We start from the raw sequence: 23633 nt of genomic DNA, 5'->3' as shown, positions 1-23633 counted from the left end.
GAAGACCAAAGTATTCCTTCTAGCTGCAGCTGAAGACTGAAGAGAAAGAAATAGTATTTTGAGGAGAAACAGGGCTGCTGCTAACTGAAGGTCACTGTTGTCTCTGTGTCTGTTGTGAGGCTCATCTCCTGTGGTATCACTGAAGGTGTGTTGTTTCATCCAGTCTGGTGAAGTGGCGCTTTTGGGCAGCAGGACGTAGGGTGAAGGTCAGGGCAGCGTTGGAGATGGGTGTTGTACTAGTCGGTAAAATATGTGCTTGAGGTGCAGCCTTGTTTACAACTATTTCCCCTTTTATAGTCGGGAAGGTATGTGCTGGGTTCTTAAATATAATCCATAGTAGGTTGTGGTTTTGGGTGGAAAGCATGAATTCTTCCAACTGTACTCCTTCCGAGTCCAGTGTTGTTGCATCATATTAATGCCTAAAACAGGAGTGAAGGGGATGAGAAATGGTAGAGAGAGGTTTAGATGTGTGGCGTATTCTTAATAGATACGTTTGGGGGTTTGGGTACTGTAGTATTAAATGGCCTTTTCCAGAAGGGTAGAGTCCAGTAGCATTTGGAAGTGGACTGTACTCTTTACACCTTTAGATAGAGTAGGTCTATTCCTGTTTTTAAGTTTCCATGCCTGTACTTGTGAATTTGTGCCCGTGGAGACTCACTTCATTCTTTGTAGCCACGGCTAGACTTGACCATGAGGAAGGTGTGTGGCCTTCGGGTGCCAGGGGAGCTGTGTGTAAGTGGCTGCGTGTTCCTCTGCACTGACTGCCTGGGGTGGCTCTTGGCTTACAGATGCTGAAGCAGAGCCCAGTGCAGGCTGTTACTCGGTGTTTTTCAGGCTGTCGCTCTCTGAAAACTTGTATGGTACGTGCACTTCTCTAGGGTGGAGCAGTAATCTTCTGGTTGCTTGGGATGATACTTGATATATTTATTGTTCTGGACTTAAGGCGTTGAGGTGTCCAGCGAGTGGTGTGAAGTGTGCTGGTGGGGAGTGAGAGCATATTACTGACCCTCATGCTGGCTGGTGCTTGCCACCAGGAGGTAAGGAAGGAATCCTCGCTTGGCTAAAGTTGGCTACTCTAATTTATGTGCATAACTGACAACTCTGAAGGGCTTTCCTCCTCCAGGGGGTATCTGGAGATGCTCTCCACCTTCAGGAGGTGGTAGGCTCTTCAGCAGGTGCTGTCCGAGTCCATGCTGAACCCTGGAGCATGGGAGCCCAGTTTGCTTGGGTCAGCACTGTCAGAAGCTTGGTGGGAGCACTGGAGGAGCTTCAGCAGTCTGGTGTCAAGGCAGGAGGTTTTCAGTTGGGCTTTTTAATAGTTGGGAGCTGCTGAGAGTGAAACCAAACTCGTGTATGCTTTACAGTAGTCAGGGTATGTGTGAAGCTTTGTATCTCTACTGCAGACTTCTGGGGGACTGCTCACTGAGGGGAAAAATCCCAAGATTCTCTTGTTTCGTGTGAGGCAGCATTCTTCTCTTGTAACAGAAGAGGGTTTGGTTAGTGGTGGCTCCCAATTCATGGGAAGTAGAAGCTGGAACTCCCAGGCGTCATCTATTCAAGAGCTTAAATACTGCCTGTAAATAACAAAAGGCCATTAAGTGACAAGCTTTTTCCATTCCTGCAATCAGCTTGTCTTGATCATTGTCCTTAAATGTTTTGTCTATCAAAAGCTTCAGATAAGTCTGGTATCTGAAACTCCCTGTGGACTGTTGCTGGTGGCCCTTGCAGGCTGTGAGGTGAAAATGTGCAGCCAGGGACAGCACAGGAGCGTTTCCTGAATGCTAGATTTAGTTGTCCTCGTAATGGTTTTCTGGTGTTTATGTTTAGCTTTCTAGACTGAGCTGGCACAGAAAAAAGCTAGTATTTTTGGGCCTGTCATGCAAAGCAGGTCAATGGCTGAGCCAGAAATAGCAGACAAAGTTTTACTCTATTTGCACTTCCTGGTAAATGTCCACTTCCTGGGCAAATTGCTTGTGTGTGTTACTGGTGACAGTGTGGACTCTTTTTTTTTTTTTTTTTTTTTTTTTTTTCTGATCTGGGCTGAAATTTTGTTTCAAATCGAAAGTTGGTGTAGATCAGAAGTGTTCTGAGTCACTCAACCTGTTTAGCCAGAACAATTGAGACTCATAATAGGATTTCTTTGGAGGAAAGTCTGACTGGTGCAGGGACTTAAACAGTGAGGATTTCCATTCAAGGGCTAGCAGATCTATAGGTACGGAAGGCCTTGCGTTTTGTTCCCTTTAACCACCTGTATTCACTGGTGCACGCATCTGGAGATGAAGCAACCACGGCTTACTGAAGGCTTATGTACTGCAGGCTTGAGATGATACACTAGATCACTGGAGCTGGTGCAATACAGGGGATAAAATAAGGCCGATGCTGGGAGTCGTTGGATTGAGGCCATCTTATCTCTCTATAACCTAGAGATAGTGGAGTATATAATACCTCGGTAATGCATGGGCTTTCTTAAGTTATTATCGATGAAGGCAAACCTAATAGACCCTATGACTTGATGAGGGTGGCTGTGACTCAGTAGCATAGGGCAACCTGGAGAGGTAAGGGATGCACGTGCCAAGTGTGCTACCTGGGTTTAAGATGCATCTTTGCTTTCTGGGGTCCTGGCTACTAGTTTTGCGGTGTTGCCGTTCTTGTGGTTTCAGAAAACTCACTGATACGGGCGTTGAGTTTGTGAGCAAGAACGCTAGCTAAAGTGCTTCTAGCAGCTTTTTTAGCAGTAACATAATTGGATTTGAAATTAAATGAAATGAACTGTTCCTGTTTTCTAGGAGTTGAATGATCTGGCACGTGATCCTCCAGCACAGTGTTCAGCAGGGCCTGTTGGTGATGACAGTAAGTATGCTACTACCAGCAAACACTTGCAGTCTCTGACTCTTTTTCCTTCTAAAACAGGATGTCCAGTTCCTTAGCAAGAACCCGTGTGTTCCTTTTACTCCACATACTAATCTTACCTTTGCTGCCCTTCTGTATCCTTTAATACCGTCCTTGTGTGTCACTGGAGATCTGTGTCACTCCCATTGTATTGATTGGGCAACTGCGTGCTGAAGACATCTTAACTTACACCTTTCAAGGGAACTGCTCTGTCATTCTCATCGGGCGTGCTGTCTGCAGAAGTCGGTAAACTTCGGTAGCTCTGTGGCCAAACCAGCAAGCAGCTTCATACGGCTTTCTGAACGTCTTTGTTAACTAAACTATACATAGTGTTCTGTAGAAGTAAAAGAATCTGCTCGTAGTCCTAGATATTAGTACAGTGAGGTGAGGATTAACCGCATTTTATACAGGAGTGAGTTAACGCTACATTTTGTAAGAGGGCTACGCGTATTCTTTGGGGATAAGAGGTTAAAATGTGAAGGGAAGGAGAACTAGTTGGTAGAATTGTCAAGTAATGTTAGACGTTTTAAAAAAAAATATTAATAGTTACTGTTGTCAAATGAGTTATAGGAACACTGGAAATTGGTTGTTCTTTAATTTGTTCTGTGCTGTTTTATTATAGAGCACACCAGAGCATAAGAACTGAAAAACAGGTTTGGTTCTTTATTTTTAGGCAGGATTTCACTCAATTTAGAATACTACTTTTGGCTTTCTCAATAAGCAAAACCAGAATGATGGAATCCTGCTGTCATGGCTGACTTGTTGCTTGATTTGGATGTAGCTGCTTAGGTATGAGATCAGAAGTGCAGGCGGAGCATCTGTCAGTAGTGTTATGTTTAAAAACAGCTCAAATTAGTTGGCCCTGCCTGGTTCCATATAGGGAATACCCTAGGATGATCTTTTTGGCCTGCGTATCGGCTGGTCGTCTTTCCTGTGCAATGTTGTTTGCCCGTTGTGTAATTTGGAGTGATTATTCTGTCCATTTTGGAGCTCAAGGAGCTGTGTTAAAGCAGGAAAAAAGCAGTTATTTTTTAAACACCTGCCCTTAAATTTTGTCTAACATGGTTTTACAGTAAGAAGATCCACTGTCATCTAGCACACGTATTTTTTTTGCTAGAGAGGAGGGCAAGATACATCGTGTGACTTGGCTTAATGGTGTTGATAGGGGTGCTTCTTTATCCGAGTTCTAGGTAATGTTCCCCAGTCTGCCTTGATTAGCTGTAAATAAGGCAACTTAATTGTTGTCCTGGACTTCATGGTGGTTTTCTGTGAGAGGCCTTGCAAGCAGTCTGGTGGTCTCCATATTATTACGCTTTGTGGTGAACTACTTTTTTGTAGCAACATTAAACTCTTGGTCATAGCTTAGATGAGCAAGATCAGTAGGATGCTTGCAGTGAGACAAGAACAGTTGCAAATTCACCTTTGGCTTTAAAACTTAGTGTACTTCGCCTTGGAGTAAATTCAGGTACTTGCGTTATGTATGAAATGCGTTGTCATTTAACGCTTAAAATGCCTGAGATAAGGGAATACGTTCACACTCTGTCTTGTAGCAGCTGTGCTGTGTAGAAAAAGGCTACATAAGAACGCTTGGCACCTCTGACTGGGATGCCCATTAAACAGCATGCACCAACCTTGCTGTGCAACGCAGTCTCTGACGAGCGTGCGTTCAGTGAGGTGTCCAAGCTTGTGAGAGTAGGGGATATTTAAGTAGGGAAACCCTCCATTTCTGCACTGAGTTTACACTTAGGTGTCTTTTCTAAAAGGAAAAAATTAGCTGCCAAGATCATTCTGAATCATTTCTGGACTATTTGGAAGTGCTGAAGTGTAGAGCAACTTGCACACTTCTATAGAAATCTAGGATGAGGTTGAAAAAAGCACTTGAAACCTAAGAATGAAAATACTGCAATTAGTGGAGATGTTACTGTTTGGCAATCCTTTCAAACAAGTGAAAGCTGCGCTTGGTTTTGAGGGTTTTTAGCAGTAGTGTCGAGCTGATTCTAGTTATTCCACAACTTATTTCTGCTTTCAAAGTAGCATTTCAAAGAAGCTTACAGTTTCATGGAAGAGAAATTACTAAGATGTAGAGCCAGTCTGAGGCTTTTCTTTCCTTAAATGAGCAGGTGTGATTTGTGCCACGATGAACTACTTCATAGTTTCCAAAGACTGTCCAAGGTGATGGAGGTGGTCTGGTGGAGGAGGTGGTAACATAGGTTAGTGAATGCTTAAAATGGAAACATGCTACTGAATATGGAAAGCTTTAAAGTAATATTCAGTTTTTCCTCCTCCTGCCACCTTTCTGAAAGACCTCTGGCGAAAGACTTTTGCTATTGAGAGCAACACTTTGGATGTATTTCAGTGGGTAGCGGTGGCAGCAGCAGAGAGGTGCATTCTTGGAGATCCCTGTGCTCTAGGTCTGCCCTGCTTGCCTTGTCAGAATGACATTTCTCAGAGTTCGGGACATGCCGTGCTTGCAAAGTGCTGTTTCCTGGCTAGTCCAGCCGAGGTAAACTGTGCCCAGTTGTAAGCTGCTTGTCCCTGTCGTTCATAGACTTTGGAAAATGAAGAGCTGTTTCTGCCTTGTTAACTGTAGGGACAGGATTTTCTTTCTCGAGTTGATGGAGTTCTAGCCCTCTTCCACCCACCTCTGGCCTTGGTTTTGGAAATATCCTTGGGACGGGATTGCACTAGGTGCCCCCAGAGTGCTGTGCAGTGGCTCAGGTCACTTCTAAACATGTACCTCTGCTTAGCTACTGAAAGTCAGCAACCCCCTTACTTTGTTAATAACTTCTTGAACAGCTGATTTCAAAATAAAGAATCAAATGAAATAAGCTCTGCATAACAAATCAGTCTTTTAGTTCATCAGACTTGTCTTGGATGTTGTGAGAATCTAAAGCTTAGCTTAAATAAGGACTGCCTTTGAGTCTGTGGTGGGAGCTGGGGAGGGGAAACCCTCACAACAAAACAAACCACCCTTCTAGCTTGCAAAAAGTTAAGTTTCACTGTGAAAGCATTTTTCTTCTCTGGTTTCTTTTTTGGTTTAAGACAATAGTTGGTTATATCAGCCTCTCTTTTCAGCGTGCGCAGATATGCAGGTTCACGTCCAGTGCAATCACCGTGGATCTTATCAGCGTCTACTGATGCCTGTGAAATTCTTGATGGTTTTTATGTGATTAGCCGCAGTCTTCACTGCCGGGTTTCTGCTGCCCCTTTGTCCTCTTGTCTTAGGTTTCTCAGTGTCCTGCTGCAGGTGATGCGGAATTCTGCGAAGCTGACCGAACCTTTTAAAATGGGAGAACACTACGTATGAACTCATGAGCCACTGTCTTGATTTCCTGACTACACTGAGTGTAGAGTTTCTCAAGATGCTGGCTGGTGTTACCAGCTGTAATGCCCTTTGTAATAAACCTGCTGCTCTAATCAACTGCTCTTCTCCCCTTACCTTGGCAGGGCTGTTCCCACTCTGCTTTTTTTTTTTTTTCTCCCCCTTCCTTGTATGAGCTCATTCCCAGTTGTAATGCCTGTGCCATGTGTAATTAAAAACTGCTCATGCTAGACCGGAACAAGTAGTGCTGCTCTGGGCCAGAATGACTTCTGGCACAGGTAGTCTTGAAAGCTGTAGACACCAGTTGCAAGTTAAGTACACAGCTGCAGGTGGCTTCAACTTCTGTGGTTTGAAGACTTACCTTGCAACAACTGGAGTCTTCCGTACAGCTCCCCAGCCCTGATGATGGGATGTAGCTGACATCCATGCGGAGGGAAACTTCCCACGGGACTGTTTCACAAATAATTTAAGCTGGTGCTCTTTGCTCAGGCTAGTGTTAGAGCCTTTGGAGAACGCGGGAACCCCCAGAACTTCCTGACATGCCTCGTACAGATTAACAGCTTTGATTATTTTCCTTATGTTCTGCAGCATAAAGACATTCTTCATGAATCATCTGTATTACCAGATTAAGATGTTCTCTTGGACAGATGCATACGAGTGAGATTTAATTTTTGTCCATTTAACCCAAAGTGTGTACTAGCACGTCCTGGTCCCGAGTATTGAGCAGACTGTCATTTTCGCGTTCTCTTAAGACTTGTATTGCTTTCTGCTGCTTTAATGAAATCTTGAAGCCTTTGTGGAGACTAAGCTTAAATATTCAGTCAAGATACCACTGGCTTAGGATGCCTCTTTACCTATGGTATGTACAAAGCTTAGGCTTACTCTCCGTTGAACTGAGGATCTGCGTAGGAGAGATCCTACCTAAGAATGGCATGAGTTCATATTGTACCCTTGCCGTAGCTTATTCTAAGAGGGACATCATTCGAAACTGGGCTTTGGTTCAGGGACTTCATTGGAAACAACAAAGCTGAACTCACAAATCTGTCGGGTCTGAAATGTTGACTGTAGCTATCTGTTTGATGGTAAAGGAATTTTTTGCAGGGCATGACGTGTGTGTACTACCACAGCAGTCCCAAAGTGTGGACCGAGTGAATGGGGAGCGTTGGGTACTTTGCTCCGTCTCTGTTTCATATTTTTGGCTTGCTTCCCTGCAGCCTTTCAGAAGGCTTTGTTTTTAAAATAGACTTTTCTTTGCTGCTTTGTCTGGAATTAAGTAGTTCATTACTTGAGCTTCTCCAAACTGAAGTAAATCTTTCTCTTTTTCAGTGTTCCATTGGCAAGCTACAATAATGGGACCAGTAAGTATGAGAGAATCGATGTTCATAGCTCTTTATGACCGGTCATCTTGTAATAACTTCTCAAGCTGCAATGATTCTTTTTCATTAACAGAATGACAGTCCCTATCAAGGTGGAGTATTTTTCTTGACGATTCACTTCCCAACAGATTATCCCTTCAAACCACCTAAGGTGAGTGGCTTGTACTGTAAATCCGTTCATTACCGTGTGGTGTGATGTACATTTGTGAGCCCACACTGACATTTTCCTTCTTCTGCAGGTTGCATTTACAACAAGAATCTATCATCCAAATATTAACAGTAATGGCAGCATTTGTCTTGATATTCTACGATCACAGTGGTCCCCAGCACTAACTATTTCAAAAGGTACCTCCAATGCTCATTTAATTTTACTCTGCTGAAACGAATTACTGATTGGGATTTTGAATGTAAAAACTGCTGCGTTCCTGCTGTCAACCGTTTCTGTGGTCGCTACTTCAATCCTTGTGACTCCACATCTGGCTTGCGGCCAGTTGATGGGCGCAGGATGCTCTGGACGTCTGATTTCCCTGTGGCCGTGGGGAGACCACTCAAATTTGCCCAGGGATCAGATAAGTCTTAACTATACCAAGTATATTGTCTTGCCACCTCGCCTCAGAGTCTAAATGCTTAAACTAAAAACCAAAAAAACCCCTTAAAACCAAACCCTCCAAATAAAACCTAGTACATGACAATGGAAGATTTCAAGTGGCCTTTAGAACATGCTAAACCTGCTTTGATTTTTGTCATCTTAAAAAAAAAAAAAGTCCGCTTTTCAAGGGAACATCAGAGCTCCATGTTGGTCACTTTTAACAAAACTTTCAATGACATGGACTACTTAAACATGTTTTAAAACTTAACTAGCTTGCACTATCTTAATTTTGTTTTAAGCTAAAAACATCTTAGTCCCTGTAAACTGCATCAGCTTTTGCGCCACTGGAATATATCGTTTGCCGGGTAGGGCAGTTTTCATGTTATTTATTGCAAATAGGAGATTTTTGAAGCCCTTAAAGGAAGACTTGGGGTTGAATTTTATTGGTTTTTCTGGCTATTGAAAGTGTAGATCTACGGTTTGTAGATCTAGCCATAGCAATTGAGAATATTTTTGGTCTCTTCTGTGCATGGACTGTGTCCTGACCGCTTCATTTTTGTAGCTTCACACTTTGTAATTAAATGCTGCAGATATCACCTATTTAATTACGGCAGCCTTCGCACTGTGTCCCAGCTCTATGAGGCTGTTCTGTTGCCTGTAATTCTTCTCTCCAACTACATGTCATGTTCCCAGACGCTTTTTGGTTTAGACAGATGACTCCCTTGCACATCATAGCTGTCTCCCTTTTACTGAACTCCCAAAAGTTCCTCCCTCACTGGGAGTTGAAAGAACTGAGGCAATGATGTCAGTAAAGGGAAGACGATTGTCAGGTTTGGCGGAGCTTTCCTTACAAAAGCTTTCAGTCAAGTACTAGCTACTGTTAAAAGCACTAAGTACTGACATCCCTTATGTTTTGATTAAATTGCTGTCTAATTGGTTAGAATACTAGAGTTGGAGGATATGTAATTTGACGTGGTGTCTTACTTTCATTTGTTTTAGAGAGTCTAAAATGACCGGATAGGCAGTGGGGCACATCTGAAATACTGGAGGATAGTCTGGAATTAGGACAGTTGGAAAAAGATGGGGCGAGGATTTAAGAGGCTAGGTTACAGGGCATCAGCGAACAGCCTGTTAATGACTGTCATCTTTAGTCACTTACAAAATATATCTTAACATTAATTTTGCAACCCAAATATAGTTGCGGTATGCTCTTAAGGCCTTCGTCTCCTTCTGTTCTCTGCCTTGAAATATTTTTTTGTTTTCCCCTCATCCTCTTCCAACTGCATCCTTGTGGCTTAGAGTAAGCCATGGGATCACTGTGGCCCTTCTATCGCCCCGTCTCCCTCTTACCATCCGCTCCCTGAAATCAGGTGTCTGATATTGTTGATCGCTTCTCACTCGGTGCAGAAGTGTTCATGTGAAAGCACAAACTCTTCTTCATATAGCACAAAACCCATACAGGTGTAACCAGCGAGAAAACAATCCTGTCCGAGTTGCCTCGGTATTCGTTTCATGAAGGAATTAAAGGCAGCAAAAGAAATTTTTATGGGTGGTTTCACAGAAATTCGGAATACTGCCCTCAAATAAGAGGGATGTCTCGTCAGAAAGCAGACCTCGGCTTCGTAAGAGGCAAGAGCTGATACGTAAGAGAAGCATTTCCATTTTCAGCAAGTATAAATAAATGCCACAAAGGCAACTTCCATCATTTAGGGTGGAAATCTCATTTTCAGTCAGTTTGGAACTGTGTCTTTGTAGACTTCGGGGCTGTTTCAGCTCTATAGTAACTCTGATAGCCTTATCGAGGAATAAATTGTGTTGCTAGTAGGAAAAGCTGTTGGGTTAGATAATTAAAACTGAGTAAAGACTTTGGTTATTTATAGTATTTGTAATGTAGATTTCCTAGAGTGTTTCCTAAATTTTGCCACTCTTTAAAAGGGGATGCTATTGGGAGCAAGGTGTTTAAATTTAAAAAATCTGTAAGCAGGTAACTAGAACACAGCTTTTTTTTAAAAAAAAAGTGTACTTTCTTTACTGATAGAGAAATTGGGGAAGACTAGAAACAGTTCTTGTAGGAAACAGCTTCTCATACACAGCTTCCTCCTCCTGAGGTGTCTGGTGGCAGCATTGTCAGCAGCTTGCACGGGCCAGGCGTTGCGTTGCACTTAATGTGTGGTACATGAACATGTTTTTCACCCTCACCTGTAAGGGGAAAGGCGAAGGGGCACGCAGTGACTTCCTTTTAATCTGTAGTGCCACTTTTGGTGGGGAAAAAAAATGTGAAAAATCACGTTAGTGTTACTTAGTCATTTCAGTGAAGCGGTAGAGGTCTTGGCCCCTGGTGCTCCGGAGGATGGTAGGCTGCTCCAGAGGACAACTGGAGGACCTGGTTTGTGAGCCTGCCCTCTTTGCTGGGTAAGGTGGCAGAGCCCTGAGTGATGTTGGAGCAGTCTTATTTCAGCCAGCCAAATAAATAAGGAAGTTTCTCTCCCTCTGTAAGCAATTTGATAAAGTGATCTTGGCTATGACAGTAGGGGTGACGGGCATCTGGGTGTTGTGTTCTGTCTTTCTGAATGTTTGCCCCTCCTAGACTTGTTAAAAGGGGTTCTGAGGAACTGGGAGAACAGCACTGAAGGAGGATGGAGCCAGACTCTTTTCAGTGGTTCCCAGTAACAGGACGAGGGGTAACGGGCACAAGCTGGAACATAGCAAGTTCCGATCAAATAAGACAGAAAACTTCTTTATGGTGAGGGTGACAGAGCCCTGGAACAGGCTGCCCAGGGAGGGTGTGGAGTCCCCTTCTCTGGAGACTTTCAAGACCCGCCTGGATGCAGTCCTGAGTAACGTGCTCTGGGCAGCCCTGCTTTAGCAGGGGAGTGGGACTGGATGATCTCTAGAGGCCCCTTCCAACTCTGAAATTCCGTGGTTTCGTGATTCCGTAATAGCTAACTTGCTTGAATTAGTAGTTCTGAAGTAAGTGTTCCTTAAGGAATATGTATTTTAGAATAAATAATCTCAAAATACAATATTAAACACCTTGGTGGTTAATGTAAACTCCAAAGCTTAAGCAGAATGCATAGGCTTAAATTAAAAACGTTATCTCAAAGTCTGCGTAAATAAGAATCCCTGTAAGTCTTTAGCCATTTTGGGGGGGGAAATCCCCCTTTCTCTTGAATTTGGTGAGTGGATGTGCAAGGGTTAATACCAAACTGAATACTTCAGTAAGGGTCAGGTTGACTTGCCCTGTGCCCTCCCACTTCTCCCCACTGTATTTTATACCTAAGGAAATGTGGGGCTTACCTGAAGTGCGTTGGAAGCCCCTGCCTGGTGGATGGCAGTGGGTAACTTCAGTCTCGTTCACGCCAGAGTTTGGCTCGTGCTGTTCAAACTCTTCCGCGTGCAGCGTGACTTTTCTGTGGCGCCGCTCTTGCAGGCGTTTGAGAATCGCCTTACTGGGTGGGAACTCCCAAGTATCCAGCAACCAAAATGAACGTGACCTTCACAGGGCAGTCTTCGAAATCAGGAAGCTGGTTTCTGGAGTGTCCTCTTGGCTTTTAATTTGCCTGTTGTAGTCCTTAACCAAATGATGTGGGAGGGACATGACTTTGTCATGTCAGTCTCTACGTATGTGCTGAGTTAGGGTTGTATGGGCAACTTTTATTCTTGCATTTCAATTCTTTCGCTGCTTTAACGTAGCCACATGTGTATCTTCCCAGACATTGTCCTCGCTGCAAAGCGGGCTGCGCTATGGGGGTGTCACCACCAGGGGAGGAAGGTGATCTTCCTCTGCTCGGCACTGGTGGAGCTGGACCTGGAGCACTGTGTCCAGGGCTGGGCTGCGGAGAACGAGTGTCCTGGTTTGAGTCTCGTCTCAGTGGCCAGTCTGGACCAAACCACGACAAAAGACGTGGATGTATTGGAGAGAGTCCAGTGAAGGTTCAGGAATGTGAAGGGACTGGAGTATATCTCAGGAGGACAGGCTGGGGTGGCTGGGACTGTTCAGCCTGGAGGAGAGGAGGCTCCGGGGGATCTTACCAGTGTATATAAATACCTGCAGGGAGGGTGCAGAGGGGATAGAGCCAGGCTCTTCTCGGTGGTGCCCAGTTGACAGGACAAGAGACCCCAGGTACAAACTGAAACACAGAAGGGCCCTGGTGAACATCAGAAAATGCATGTGTTTTTTTTTTTTTTTTTTTTTTACTGTGAGGGTGACTGATCACTGGCACACGTTGCCCAGGGAGGCTGTGGAGTCTCTGTCCTTTGAGGTATTCAAAAGGCTCCTGGACGTGGGTCCAGGTGGCCCTGCCTGAGCAGGGGGGTTGGAGAAGATGACGTCCAGAGGCCCCTTCCAACCTCAACCAGCCTGTGATGCGCAGGGCAAAACTTAACTTTTCTTCTCTTGTCACCAGAAATTGTTGAACTGACTTAGCAGGAATTCAAGTTGCTTTGAAGCAAGAAGTTTAAACTGCTCAGATTTAAAGGTACACTTCCTGTGAGACTAGGTAAGATCGCTGGAAGAGTTTGGAATGGGATTATGGTTAAGAAATAGGATTTAACTCGAGCAGAGTCTGGAGTTGCTTTAATTTTCTTGGATGCATTTTGCTCGTTCACAGGCAGAAGCCTGCTGTTTGGACGCTAACACTTGAACTTGTTGGGTGGTGGTGTTTTCAGTTGTGTTGTAATGTCAAAAGCATAATGTTTGTCAGTGCTGATAACACTGACAACCGTATGCCTCAAAAGTTGGAAGGGTCTGGGGCCTGAAGCTCAAATGTATTGATTGTACAGGCAAATACTCCTTCCAGGAGTCAGCTTTCTTCCTATTTTTGAGGAATGGAGATCTAATGGACCGCAGCGTGGAGGCTTTTGGCTGTCAGGCTGTCGTTAGCCCTAGCTGGTGTGAGAAGCAGGACAGCTGGATAAAGCCTCTGAAACGGAACTAAGAATTCCTCAGCAGCGGTATGTGTCCGAAGTTCAAATTTACGCTAACGGAGATGTTTCATAATCCCCAGAGTAGCAGGCTGAATTAAACCTGAGCCGACAAACTTTACTTTCGTATTCAGCAACTTGGCTGCATGAGGTGGATCAAAAAGCACAGCGCTGTCAGAGCCTGTGGCCTGGTCTGCGGGAGGGTGTCAAATTGCTTTGCATAGAAAGAACTTCCTGGCGTAGTATTTGTCATTCACCTGGGGCCTAGCAGGCAGGATGGGCTGCTTCCAGTGCTGGGAGCTCGTGACACTGGCATGGTGCGCGAGACTTGGTGCTTCCCTGTTGTATCTCAGTGCTCCGTGGCAGCGCATGAGCTTTTAGGTTATACGGTGATCTTGGGAGTACTGTGTGACTTCAGCCAGGACAGATAGCTGAGGAAGTATCATCCTGCTGTCCTGACAGTCTGGCACACAAAGGGACTGTCTTGGTACTGTAACAAAAACTTCACTGGCGCTTCCTTAGAGGTGGACCTTCCTTTATTGGGAGGAGACTGGCTTGGGGTCGTCTGGGGCGTTTTGCTCCATGCAGGAGTTGAGTCTATAGGAGTAATTTCTTTTAAAAGAAGGCATCTCGTCTATTCCCCTCATTCTGCTGATTTAGTAATACGCTCTTTGCCTTTAATGCAGAAGTTGAGGTAGCAGGGGTCTTCAAGGAGAGCGCTAAGGCTTTCACTCATGATCTCTTTTTGACCTAAGCTGCTCGGTGCCCGAAAAACCCTTTTAGATGAATTCTAAATTGGCTCTTTTCTTCCAAGAGCAGTAACTGCACCCAACGGCTGGTGAATCAGAACACGACCAGTTCAGATGTCTTTTTTCCTGGGTAGCTCATTACCTTGGAAGAATTGATGCTTGCTTTCTATCTCCCTGCTGTGATTCAGCTGGAGATTTCATTGCTCCTCAGTTGCTTCTCCTTCTCCTGAAGTGTCCCACAGGTGAGCGCTTTACTGGAGCAAGTTTTGTTTGCAATTCCAGGTAGACTTAAATAGTAGTATCAATAGTGGCTGGGACCCTGTATTAAGGGGACGGCTGGAAGTGACGGATGTTAGACCCGTTCAGGCTCTGCAAACAAATGGAAGGCTTTGCGTTTTGCATTTGGAAGATGATTTCTGCGTTGGGAAAGTGGAGATAGTAATCAGCTGCTTTTGGCAGTCTTTTGGAAGTCGGCGTCTTGCCTGTCATGTCTCAGGCTTCTCTATACTTCTTGATTAACGGGGATGACTGTCTCAGTACAGGGTGATAGGGCAGAACTCATACTAGCCTTTCTAGCGCTGGTGTCTAAGAAAAACCAGAAGGTATAGCTTTTGGGTCTTGTGTTGTGCCCTAACAAGGCTTAAATAGAATTTTTTTCAGTGGTGACCTGGACTGGTGAGCTTCTGTGGAACTCGCTTAGCCCAGTTGACTTGAAAAATCAACACAACTTGCGGAAGGGTGTGTTAAACACTGTGGCTTGTACACAACTGCTTGTGACTCCTAAAGACAACTTTCGGCTGCAACTACGTGCTCTGGACGTGCGAGGGTGTGTCATAGCTGTGTGGTGCACTTCATCAACGGAAGCTAATTGCCATGTATAAATTGCTAGCACCTCTTGGCTTCCTTCTCCTGTTGACACTCTAGGGAAGACGTTTGTCTTCTGGCTGTGGAGCTTATTCCCTCCAACTGGAGCTGAGCACTTGTGGCTTTTAAAAAAGAGTCTGTTCACCTCCTGAGTTCCAGAGCGTTGATGTGCCTCTTAGATTCCTACGGGCCAATAGATGTTCCAGGAGACAGGTAGTGGTTTAGATGGTTTTACGTATTGCTCATTCGACTATTGTTGGAAGGATCTGCGGAGAGCTGACTTCATGAATTGTCCCGACTAATGACTGAGCTGCTTCATAGCAAAAGAAACTCCGCCATGGAGTTTACATATTGAATTTGCATCTACCCGCACTGCCAGTCTGAGGTGTGGTAGAACCAGGAAGATGAAATTACTCATCAGAAATGGCAGACTACTCTTAATGGTGTAAGAGCACAGCACAGAAGCCTGCTGAGGAGACGAGGTGGATCAGGCAGTGATAAACTGTAGCCGAACTTGTTGACGGGCTATAAATGGCATGATCCTCTGCACAGAGGAGCTGCCTTGAGATTGTCCTGGAATTTTGGAGTGTTACGTACTCTGTAAAGGGAAGTCTTGCAGTGGAAACTTGGGTCAGGGTTGTGCTGCGTTGCACTGGTAAGCCTCGCTTTGCCTCAGAGAGCACGTTTCTGGAGCATTCTTGATGTTAAGTGATCGTTCTGCTTGATGAGAATGCATTTGTATCACTGCTCTACAGGGAAGCTAAGCCCATTACTTTCCAAGAAACACTTCGTTAGCAGTCTTTCTGCTTGGTTAGTTTGGTTCTTCCAGTTCCTTGGTGGTTGTGAAGTACTCGGTCCGTGCCAGTCCACAGCAGTAGGAAGCCCAGTAAGGGATAAGCTGTTTTCGTTGCCTGCAATAGCTGGATGGGGATCGCAGTTGAAGTATTGGAGTTAAATAGGCTGTGTGATTGGTGAAATAAAACAAAGCTGAAGCAAACCCAGTTTTTGAATGAAAGGGAACTTGAAACTCTGTTTTAAATTGCTTAATGTTTTGCTACAGACTGGACTGCTTTGACAGCTAAGAATGAGGAGATGAGAACTAACTGTACTTGAACCCCTTCAGTCAATGGAAAGTAATACTTACCTGTTTTGCTATTAGTGACAAAAATCCCAACTTAAATTCTGAAGAGTGTGCGCTTCTGTATCTCCTTCAGTGGAAGACTCAAAGGGATGCTCTGGAACTGATACGACCAGAACAGCCTTGCCCTGTGGTCACGCGGGATGAGTAGGACGAGGTGTGGAGCAGTGTCACTTCCCTGTCTCTGTGTAGTTACTCAACCCGATTCTGTGGTTACAAAAGTTGGGTTTTGGGAACTATTGTTAAATTGCCTTCTACTAATGTTGTGGTCATTTGACTAGTAAGCGTTAAGGCTTTGCTGTGAAATTCATTGCAATAATACTTGATTCTCTCTGTTCCACAGTGTTGGTTTAATTAGTTACTGTGATGCATCAAAGAACTCCTATACACAACTCGCACTTTAAAGGATTATTTCCTCTTTCCTCTTGGCTCCTTAAACTTTTTATGAGACGGTACCTTTTTCCAAGGGCCTTCTCGTAGTGTTCCGCAGGCTGCTTACACTGGTTGGTCTAAAAGACACGCACGTATGCCGTGTTCTGGTGGAAAACCTCGGGAGAGAAACTTCTTCAGTTTTATTTTGGATCAATAACTGTCTCCAGCAGGCTATTAAAATTAAACTGGTTTAGATAACTCACTTAAAAATGTTTTTCTTGCTGAGGCTATACCGATAAAATGGGAAAGACGTGAAGTTATCAGCGAGAGCAAGCAGAATGGAGAATAGTTTTGATTAATGAAGACTTGCAAAAATAATACAGAGCAGCTGAATGTGGCAGTGCAGCTTGAAGCCAAATAATTGTGTCCCATTTTTAGTCAAGGTTTTTGGAGTAATACTTACACAAACAAGTGAACTGCTGAGGAATGAAATCTATAAATGTTTTTTTTGAAGTGACTAGACTGCCAAAATTCATCATGGGAAGCATTTAAGCTACTGATTGAGTTCTAACAAACCACAGACCGTTTTAGTAAAGAGTATTAGCAGCATGGGATTTTTTTTTTTTTTAATGGCCAGCGAGTAGCAGCGATACCCTCGTGTTGATAGCCTGTAAACCAAGGACTAAAACTCCTAGACTGGGACAGGGGCTAACTCTGCCTGGTTTTGAGGTGCTGTTTGAGGCAGATTTGCAGCTGGAGGACACAAAGCAGCACCCCGGCTGTCACCGGTGCCGGTGCTGACCAACACCCGAGCACCGCCTTTGTCTGGGCTGGTGCTTACAGCAGTTGGTGGTGTGGGTTGTGCAAGGCTGATGTTCTTCCTTGCGTGCTTCGCTCCCAGCCAGGACCACGAGCGGTGGGGAAAGGGGGCAGGATGGTGGCTGGGGAAGGCAGGCAGAGGGGACTGGACGGACTTGCAGCTTGGTTCTGCTGACGAAAGGAGAGCCATCGTGTTCGAAAATGTCCTTGGTTATTAAAGGAGTGTGGTAAGGTAAAACGTGAGGGAGTAGTTCTAATAGTTGACCAGAAAACTTTGATTGGATTTCCTGTGGCTTGTGATAAAGGGAGGGGACAGATGTTACCTGTTTTACTCATCGTACCAGCTGAAGGAGCTTCAGTGGGCACAGCAGTGGAGCCTGGCAAACACAGAGCAAGGAGCTGCAGGAAAATAGCTGGAGAAATGACTGTGTTTGAAGCTAAACTGACCAGCAGCGGCTGGGTGTAAGGTGGCAGAGAGATTCCCGCTGCTGAACACGAGTGTGAGTTTTATCAGTGTGTGTGTGGGGGAAAACCAGTGCCGAAGCTGATAGAAAGTGCTACAGGTGCTAAACGTGCTGCGTCCCTTGCTAAGGGACAGCAGTTCAGGCCTAGCAGCTTCTACGTGCTTCCAGCACAAAATAAAAATCTTCACACTCTGAAGCTGTGTTCTGAGGAGGAGTTGAATAAATGGCGTGAGTGTCGCTTGATGGTGGAGAATAATTAGGCCCTTAACTCTTTCACAAGTGTGCCATAGAAAATCAGGAAAAGGTGGTTCTTTGTTCTAGAAAAAGAAATCTGGTCACTTAAATCAGGAACAGTTTGTTACTAAACTTGTTCTAGAAGCATTTAACTTGAAATTGATAGTTCGTTACCGAAGCGGCTACGGAAGTATGTGGGAAAAGTGAACTAAGTGGGTTTCTGAGTTCTTGGTGTTCTCATCGCTCAGCGAGTAGCTCAGTTAAGACCTAGTGAAGCTTTCGCTTTTGTCCTGCTTTGAAAATCTTTTCCAGTTTACATGAATATTGGCCAAGAGTGCCAACAGCATCCTGGCCTGTGTCACGAAAAGTGTGGCCAGCGGGACTGGGGCAGTGACCACCCCCTGGACTCGGCACTGGTGAGGCCCCACCTCGAGTGCGGTGTCCAGTTTTGGGCCCCTCCCCACAAAAAAGACCTTGAGGGGCTGGAGCGTGTCCAGAGAAGGGCAACGGAGCTGGTGAGGGGTCTGGAGCACAAGTCCTGTGAGGAGCGGCTGAGGGAGCTGGGAGTGTTCAGCCTGGAGAAAAGGAGGCCGAGGGGAGACCTTCTCGCTCTCTACAGCCCCCTGAAAGGAGGGGGTAGCCGGGGGGGTCAGTCTTTTCTCCCAAGGAACAGGCGATGGGACAAGAGGAAACGGCCTCAAGTTGCGCCAGGGGAGGTTTAGGATGGATATTAGGAAGAAATTTCTTCACTGGAAGGGTTATCAAACACTGGAACAGGCTGCCCAGGGGAGTGGTGGAGTCGCCATCCCTGGAGGGATTTAAAAGACGCATAGATGTGGCGCTTGGGGACATGGGTTAGTGGTGGACTTGGCAGTGCTAGGTTTAGGATTGGACTCGGTATTAAAGGTCTCTTGCAACTTGTTCTCCCCTTTCTCTCTGGCTGTATCTGGCTGTTCTTTGTTTTGTAATCTTGGCTTTAAACTATTTTAACCAAAAAAAAAAATGGCACCCCCCTGCCCCCAAACAGAGCGGTGGAATTGCCGGCGGTGCGCTCTCGCTTCCCAGCTGAGGTCTCGGCGCGGTAGCTCTCCCTCCTGCTCCACAGCCAGCAGCGACCCATGGAAGTTCGATCAGCTTTGTGTTTAGTGCCTTCAAACTTCAGGCTGCTGGCATCTCCAGCTCGCTTGGGGGATGTGCTGTGACGACTCCGCTGCTGCTGCTGTTGCTGAAGGGACATACGGAGCGTCACCGCGTGATCCAAACAGGCTGAGAGAAAGAATACAAGGGAATGCTTGGCATTTCTCGGGGAAGGGGGCAAGACATCCCTGACAGGCCTCATGTAGTGTTGTCCTGTTGTGCTTTGCTTATAACTCGCTGCCTCCTCATCCCTCCTACTTCGGTGTGAATGTAGGAACGCGCCCCGTGCTGTTGGTAGCTTTGCAGGCGCTCTCCTGGCTCCGGATAGGGATGAAGGTTGACAGTACACTGAGCGGTGCCATATGAATGGGATGTGGCTTCTGGGATATATATTTATAGGGAAACTTTGAAGTTCAGGGCTTTGTGGTTGGTATGAGCGCAGTAAGCTGTGCTTTCTTGATTCATTTTGAATGCTGTTCCACAATTAATCCGTCTCAACCTACCTTACGCTCAGAAAACAACTGGATGAAGCTTCTTAATTCCCTGCAAGACTAGCATTTTTTTTTTTAAACAGTTCTTGAGTAGCTGCGAGCAGCTCATGCTTCCTTCATCTCAGTTGGAGCTGTCTGCTCTTTCGACTTTTGGTTAGTGCTCCGCAAGTCACTGACAAACGAGGTCGTCTGGTTTAGGGAAAAGCCAAATTTCGGGTGCAAAAGCGAAGCTGGTTTTTGGAGAAGGCTCCAGGTACAGTTTCAGATAGCACACTTCTGCCTTCTGGAGCCGGATACACCTATCCAGGAGGTTACCTGTTGAGGGGATGTTTCAAATATTGTGCTCACGCAAAGCTGTGTAGTTAAATGGTAAGGATTTTTGTTCCGAATCACTTGGCCGAAGTATTGCTGCTCTTTGGCATGTTAAAAAAACGATGCTAGAGGGGAAGACGTTGGGGGGGCTGACTTTTGCAGGTGTCTTCAGCTGCGCTTAAACTCTAATTCAGTATCTCTTTTTCTCTCCCTAGTACTTTTGTCCATCTGTTCTCTGTTGTGTGATCCCAATCCAGATGATCCTTTAGTGCCTGAGATTGCACGGATCTACAAAACAGATAGAGAAAAGTGAGTATGGAAGCCAAAACCCACATAACATTCTTGACAGAGCAGAATCCACGCTGCTCTGTAGTAAAGGGGACCTGAAAGGACCTGCTTCGTGGAAAAGAGTGTGAACTTTGATTTGCCTTTTTCACTTTAACTGTGGTCTCTTTGGAGATTTTTCCTGGGATTTGGGGCGCAGCTGTTCTGACAGCACTGCACTGCTGTAGAAGGAGGTATATAGGCCAGTAAAGTGAAGGATGTAGAGGCCTTGTACTTCTGTGGGTTTGTTACTGTATTCTTATTCCACACAATGGTCTTTCATTAGTATTGTAGCTGTTAATTACAGGTTTTCTTGATTTAATGAAAATGTGAAGTGAATAACGCAAATCTGTTCCATATGGAGCTCTTAAGTTGGATGTGGCCCTGCTTTTAAGAGCCTTCGCTGCCTGCTTTAATTCTACGTAACCAGCAGAGGGAGAACAAGTTACTCTAGTGGGAGAATATTTCCGTGCTAGCTGTTGGTGATGGAGTCATACAAGCAGAGAAATAACAAAAACCGCCCCGTTTCATCTTCGTTGGACAGCACAAGGGAAGGGACAAGTGGGGTAGAGGGGGGGTGGGAGGACTCCAAGCAGCGAGAATGGAGAGAACTGTAGCACCGCTGAGGAGCTTTTAAATCGCTTTCTTTTAAAAGCAACAGCTTAATGACCGTTGAAAACACTTTTCTACCTCGCTGTTCCCTTCCAGATGTGATCAGTAGTGTTAATTTCTGAAGCTGCACGGTCATCTGATGAGGACGAGATAGGAAGGAAACTTGCTTACTCTGCATACTTGAGGAGCAGTGGTAGAGAAGTGCATGCGCCCTGTTTTTAAGGAGACCTGCAAGAGTAGCAGTACGTATTTCGAGACGCAGCTAATAGTCACTGACTGCGCTTAGTGTATGCAGGCCCCTCCTTATTTTTTTCCCAAAAATAGGGAAATAAATTTTGTGCTTAAACAATAACTGGACTTGCTTCTTGAGTAGGCTCAGAACAGTGAAGTAACAAATGCCCTCGCCTCCACGAGTGGATTGTCTCATTCTTTAAGCTAAAGAACGTTGTCTACAGACTTGAATTCCAGCACGAGAACCTAGTCAGTGTATGTAACTAGGAAACTTTTTGCTATAAGTGTCTTAACGCTTCTTCCACGAATTCTGTAGGACAAGAACAACTCGCCTTCTGTTGTCAGAAATGAGCTTTTATCAGTCCTGTTAATCCAATGTTATACCTAAGTATCCTGAGCTCCCTCTAGCAGTGGCTCTAAAGGGCATTTGGGCGCAAAAAGCTACAGGTGACTTGGGAAAAGGAGCGTATTGTGCCTTCGGAACATAAAAAAAAAAAATAAATTCAAATTGTTATGTCCTGCTAGTTGCTGAAATAGCCAAAAGTAGCATGAAACAAGGCTGTGGGGGTTTGGCAGCCAAGCAGACACCGGGTACTGGGCTTAACTTCTAAGGCAAGAAGACGAAGGAGGCGGGAGGGGAAACGTTAATCTAATCCATTTTTATCTAGCTCTGTTTTGTGGCAAAGATCTGGTATCCCTGTTGTAAATACGACTAGCTATTTCTTTTCCATGAAGTACTGTGGCCTTTCTTGTTTTCCCCGGTTTGGCCGATGTTTCGGTTTGCTCTTAAACTTTACAAATTCCTGATACTGCTGGAGAAAATGTGAGTTCGTGCCATGCGTAGCCTAGGCTGCTGGAGCTGGAATGCTGTTTGGATGTTATGCTGAGTAAATCCTCTTTTTATACATACAGGTACAACAGAATAGCTCGGGAATGGACTCAGAAGTATGCGATGTAATTAAAAGAAATTATTGGATAACCTCTACAAATAAAGATAGGGGAACTCTGAAAGAGAAAGTCCTTTTGATTTCCATTTGACTGCTTTCTATGAGCCCACGCCTCATCTTCCCCTGTGCACATGTTTACCTGATACAGCAGTGCTGCGTGTTGTACATACTTGGAACAACAAAATAGAAATACTGTATTTTCCCCGTACCAACATTGACTCCTAGCAGAGAAGTGTGTGTGTGAAAAAGCTGGTTCTTCAGTCATAACTTTGTGAGCCTAAAAGCATTCCTCGTTTGATTTAAATTGGGTAATAAAATGTGAATGGGCGAGCTATGGTGGATTTCATATTTCTAGGGACGGTGTTGCTGATCCATGGAGGCTTTTTTTAAGTGGAATCCTTTTAAACTCATAACAGTTATGAAAAGCAAGGTGAAGAACTTGAAGCTGTTTCTGTATTCATTTTATTCTGAAGGACCTACACCTTAGGTAAATGTTATGACCAATGAGATAAACTGTACCCACATCCTGTGTTTAAGGTCGAAGTTTAACCGGTCAACATTTAAATGGATTTGGAGCTATTAGTGCATCAAGTGATGTTGATTTGTTTCAACTCTCTCCCCTCCTTCATACTTTTTTTTTTGGTTTGTATGTGGTTTCTCAGTTAATACATAGCTAATAGCTCTTATTTTTCTTAAGTTTTTTAACTGCTTAGGTCTTTCTGGATGTAAGGGTAAAAATCCATTTGACAGAAAACTTGTGTATATTTAAAGACCCAACCGCTCCCCTGGAGCTTGTACGTTCAAGAATGATTAATCTGTGTAATAAACTGATTACTACAGTCATTACATATAACTTTGTGTGAATAGGCTTTTAATTTGGAGAGCAGTTTGTTACAGGCTAAAACTTAAAACGGTGGAGTTCTGGAAAACGTTTGCATTCGCGACTGGTTGCATTCGGAAGCCTCACGAAGCGGTTTGGGTTCGCATCACACCAGGCCGTGCACCTGAACGGGACAAACATAAGCTTTGAAGCACTTAACATGAAATCAGGCTGTGTAGTGTGCCAGGAACTTGACTGTTAAAAACCAAATAAGCAGTTTACTAAATGAGAATCTGAGTGACGGTTTTTTTTTTTTTTTTTTACAAAGCCTAATGGTATTATTCCCACTTGCATGGGACCTAACACAATGCGTATGTACTGTAGGTAAGTGAAACCTTATGTAACTAAAATAATGGATGTAAAAGGGTAAAAAAAGAGACAGGAAAAAAAAAAAAACAAACAACAAACCTACCAAACACATCAGCACAAACTTTCATAAAATGTAGCTTTTACATAATTACTTTGCACTAAACATTTGCAAATGTTCATACAGTTTTAAATTGTACTTGTATGTGTCTTTTTTTTTTTTTTGAACAAAGTCTTCACTTGAATCTAGTGGAAAAAAAAAAATAATGTAGTTTGAAACTTTTCTTTGTATACAAGTGTATTTGCCAGCATCGTTGGTGTGAAATAGGTGAGTCTGCAAGTTTATCTCCTCTTAGTAGAATTGTAAACAAAGCCATCGACTATGAAGGAGAGGCTGTGGCCTCCAGCTCTCCGGCCACAGGGGTCTGTCCCAGCCATTTTTCCGATGCATCTTTACACTCTTGCACAAATTGAGGAATAAATGTCCACTGCTTTTGGTCTAAATGTGTTTGTTCCGCTTGTCTCATCTCTCGATGTCCTCGTGTACGTACCTCTGGAGGTGGATGGTGGCCGCGTTTCTTGGAGCCCTCTTAGAGCGAGCTGTAGGCGAAGCGGAGTTTGGTGCCTCTCCCGTGGCCAGGGCGAGCTGCTCCG

General features: G+C 44.6%; 1 protein-coding gene across 3 annotated transcripts in view; it reads left to right on the top strand.

Moving 5' to 3' along the window:
- The window catches only part of UBE2D2 (ubiquitin conjugating enzyme E2 D2), a 30490-nt gene extending 7401 nt beyond the window's left edge, over window positions 1-23089 (top strand). For all 3 annotated transcript variants that reach the window (XM_063349385.1, XM_063349386.1, XM_063349384.1), the window contains exons 2-7: window positions 2787-2850; window positions 7538-7569; window positions 7661-7738; window positions 7827-7932; window positions 19895-19988; window positions 21759-23089. In XM_063349385.1, coding sequence (XP_063205455.1) covers window positions 2787-2850; window positions 7538-7569; window positions 7661-7738; window positions 7827-7932; window positions 19895-19988; window positions 21759-21804 — 420 coding nt within the window. In that variant the 3' untranslated portion in view covers window positions 21805-23089. The remainder of the gene's footprint in view (window positions 1-2786; window positions 2851-7537; window positions 7570-7660; window positions 7739-7826; window positions 7933-19894; window positions 19989-21758) is intronic.
- Window positions 23090-23633: the final 544 nt, after the last annotated feature.

The sequence above is a fragment of the Chroicocephalus ridibundus genome, chromosome 11 (assembly GCF_963924245.1).
Source record: "Chroicocephalus ridibundus chromosome 11, bChrRid1.1, whole genome shotgun sequence".
Taxonomy (NCBI): Eukaryota; Metazoa; Chordata; class Aves; order Charadriiformes; family Laridae; genus Chroicocephalus; species Chroicocephalus ridibundus.
Note: the sequence above shows the minus strand (reverse complement) of the source record. Positions and strands in the feature narration are given on the sequence as shown.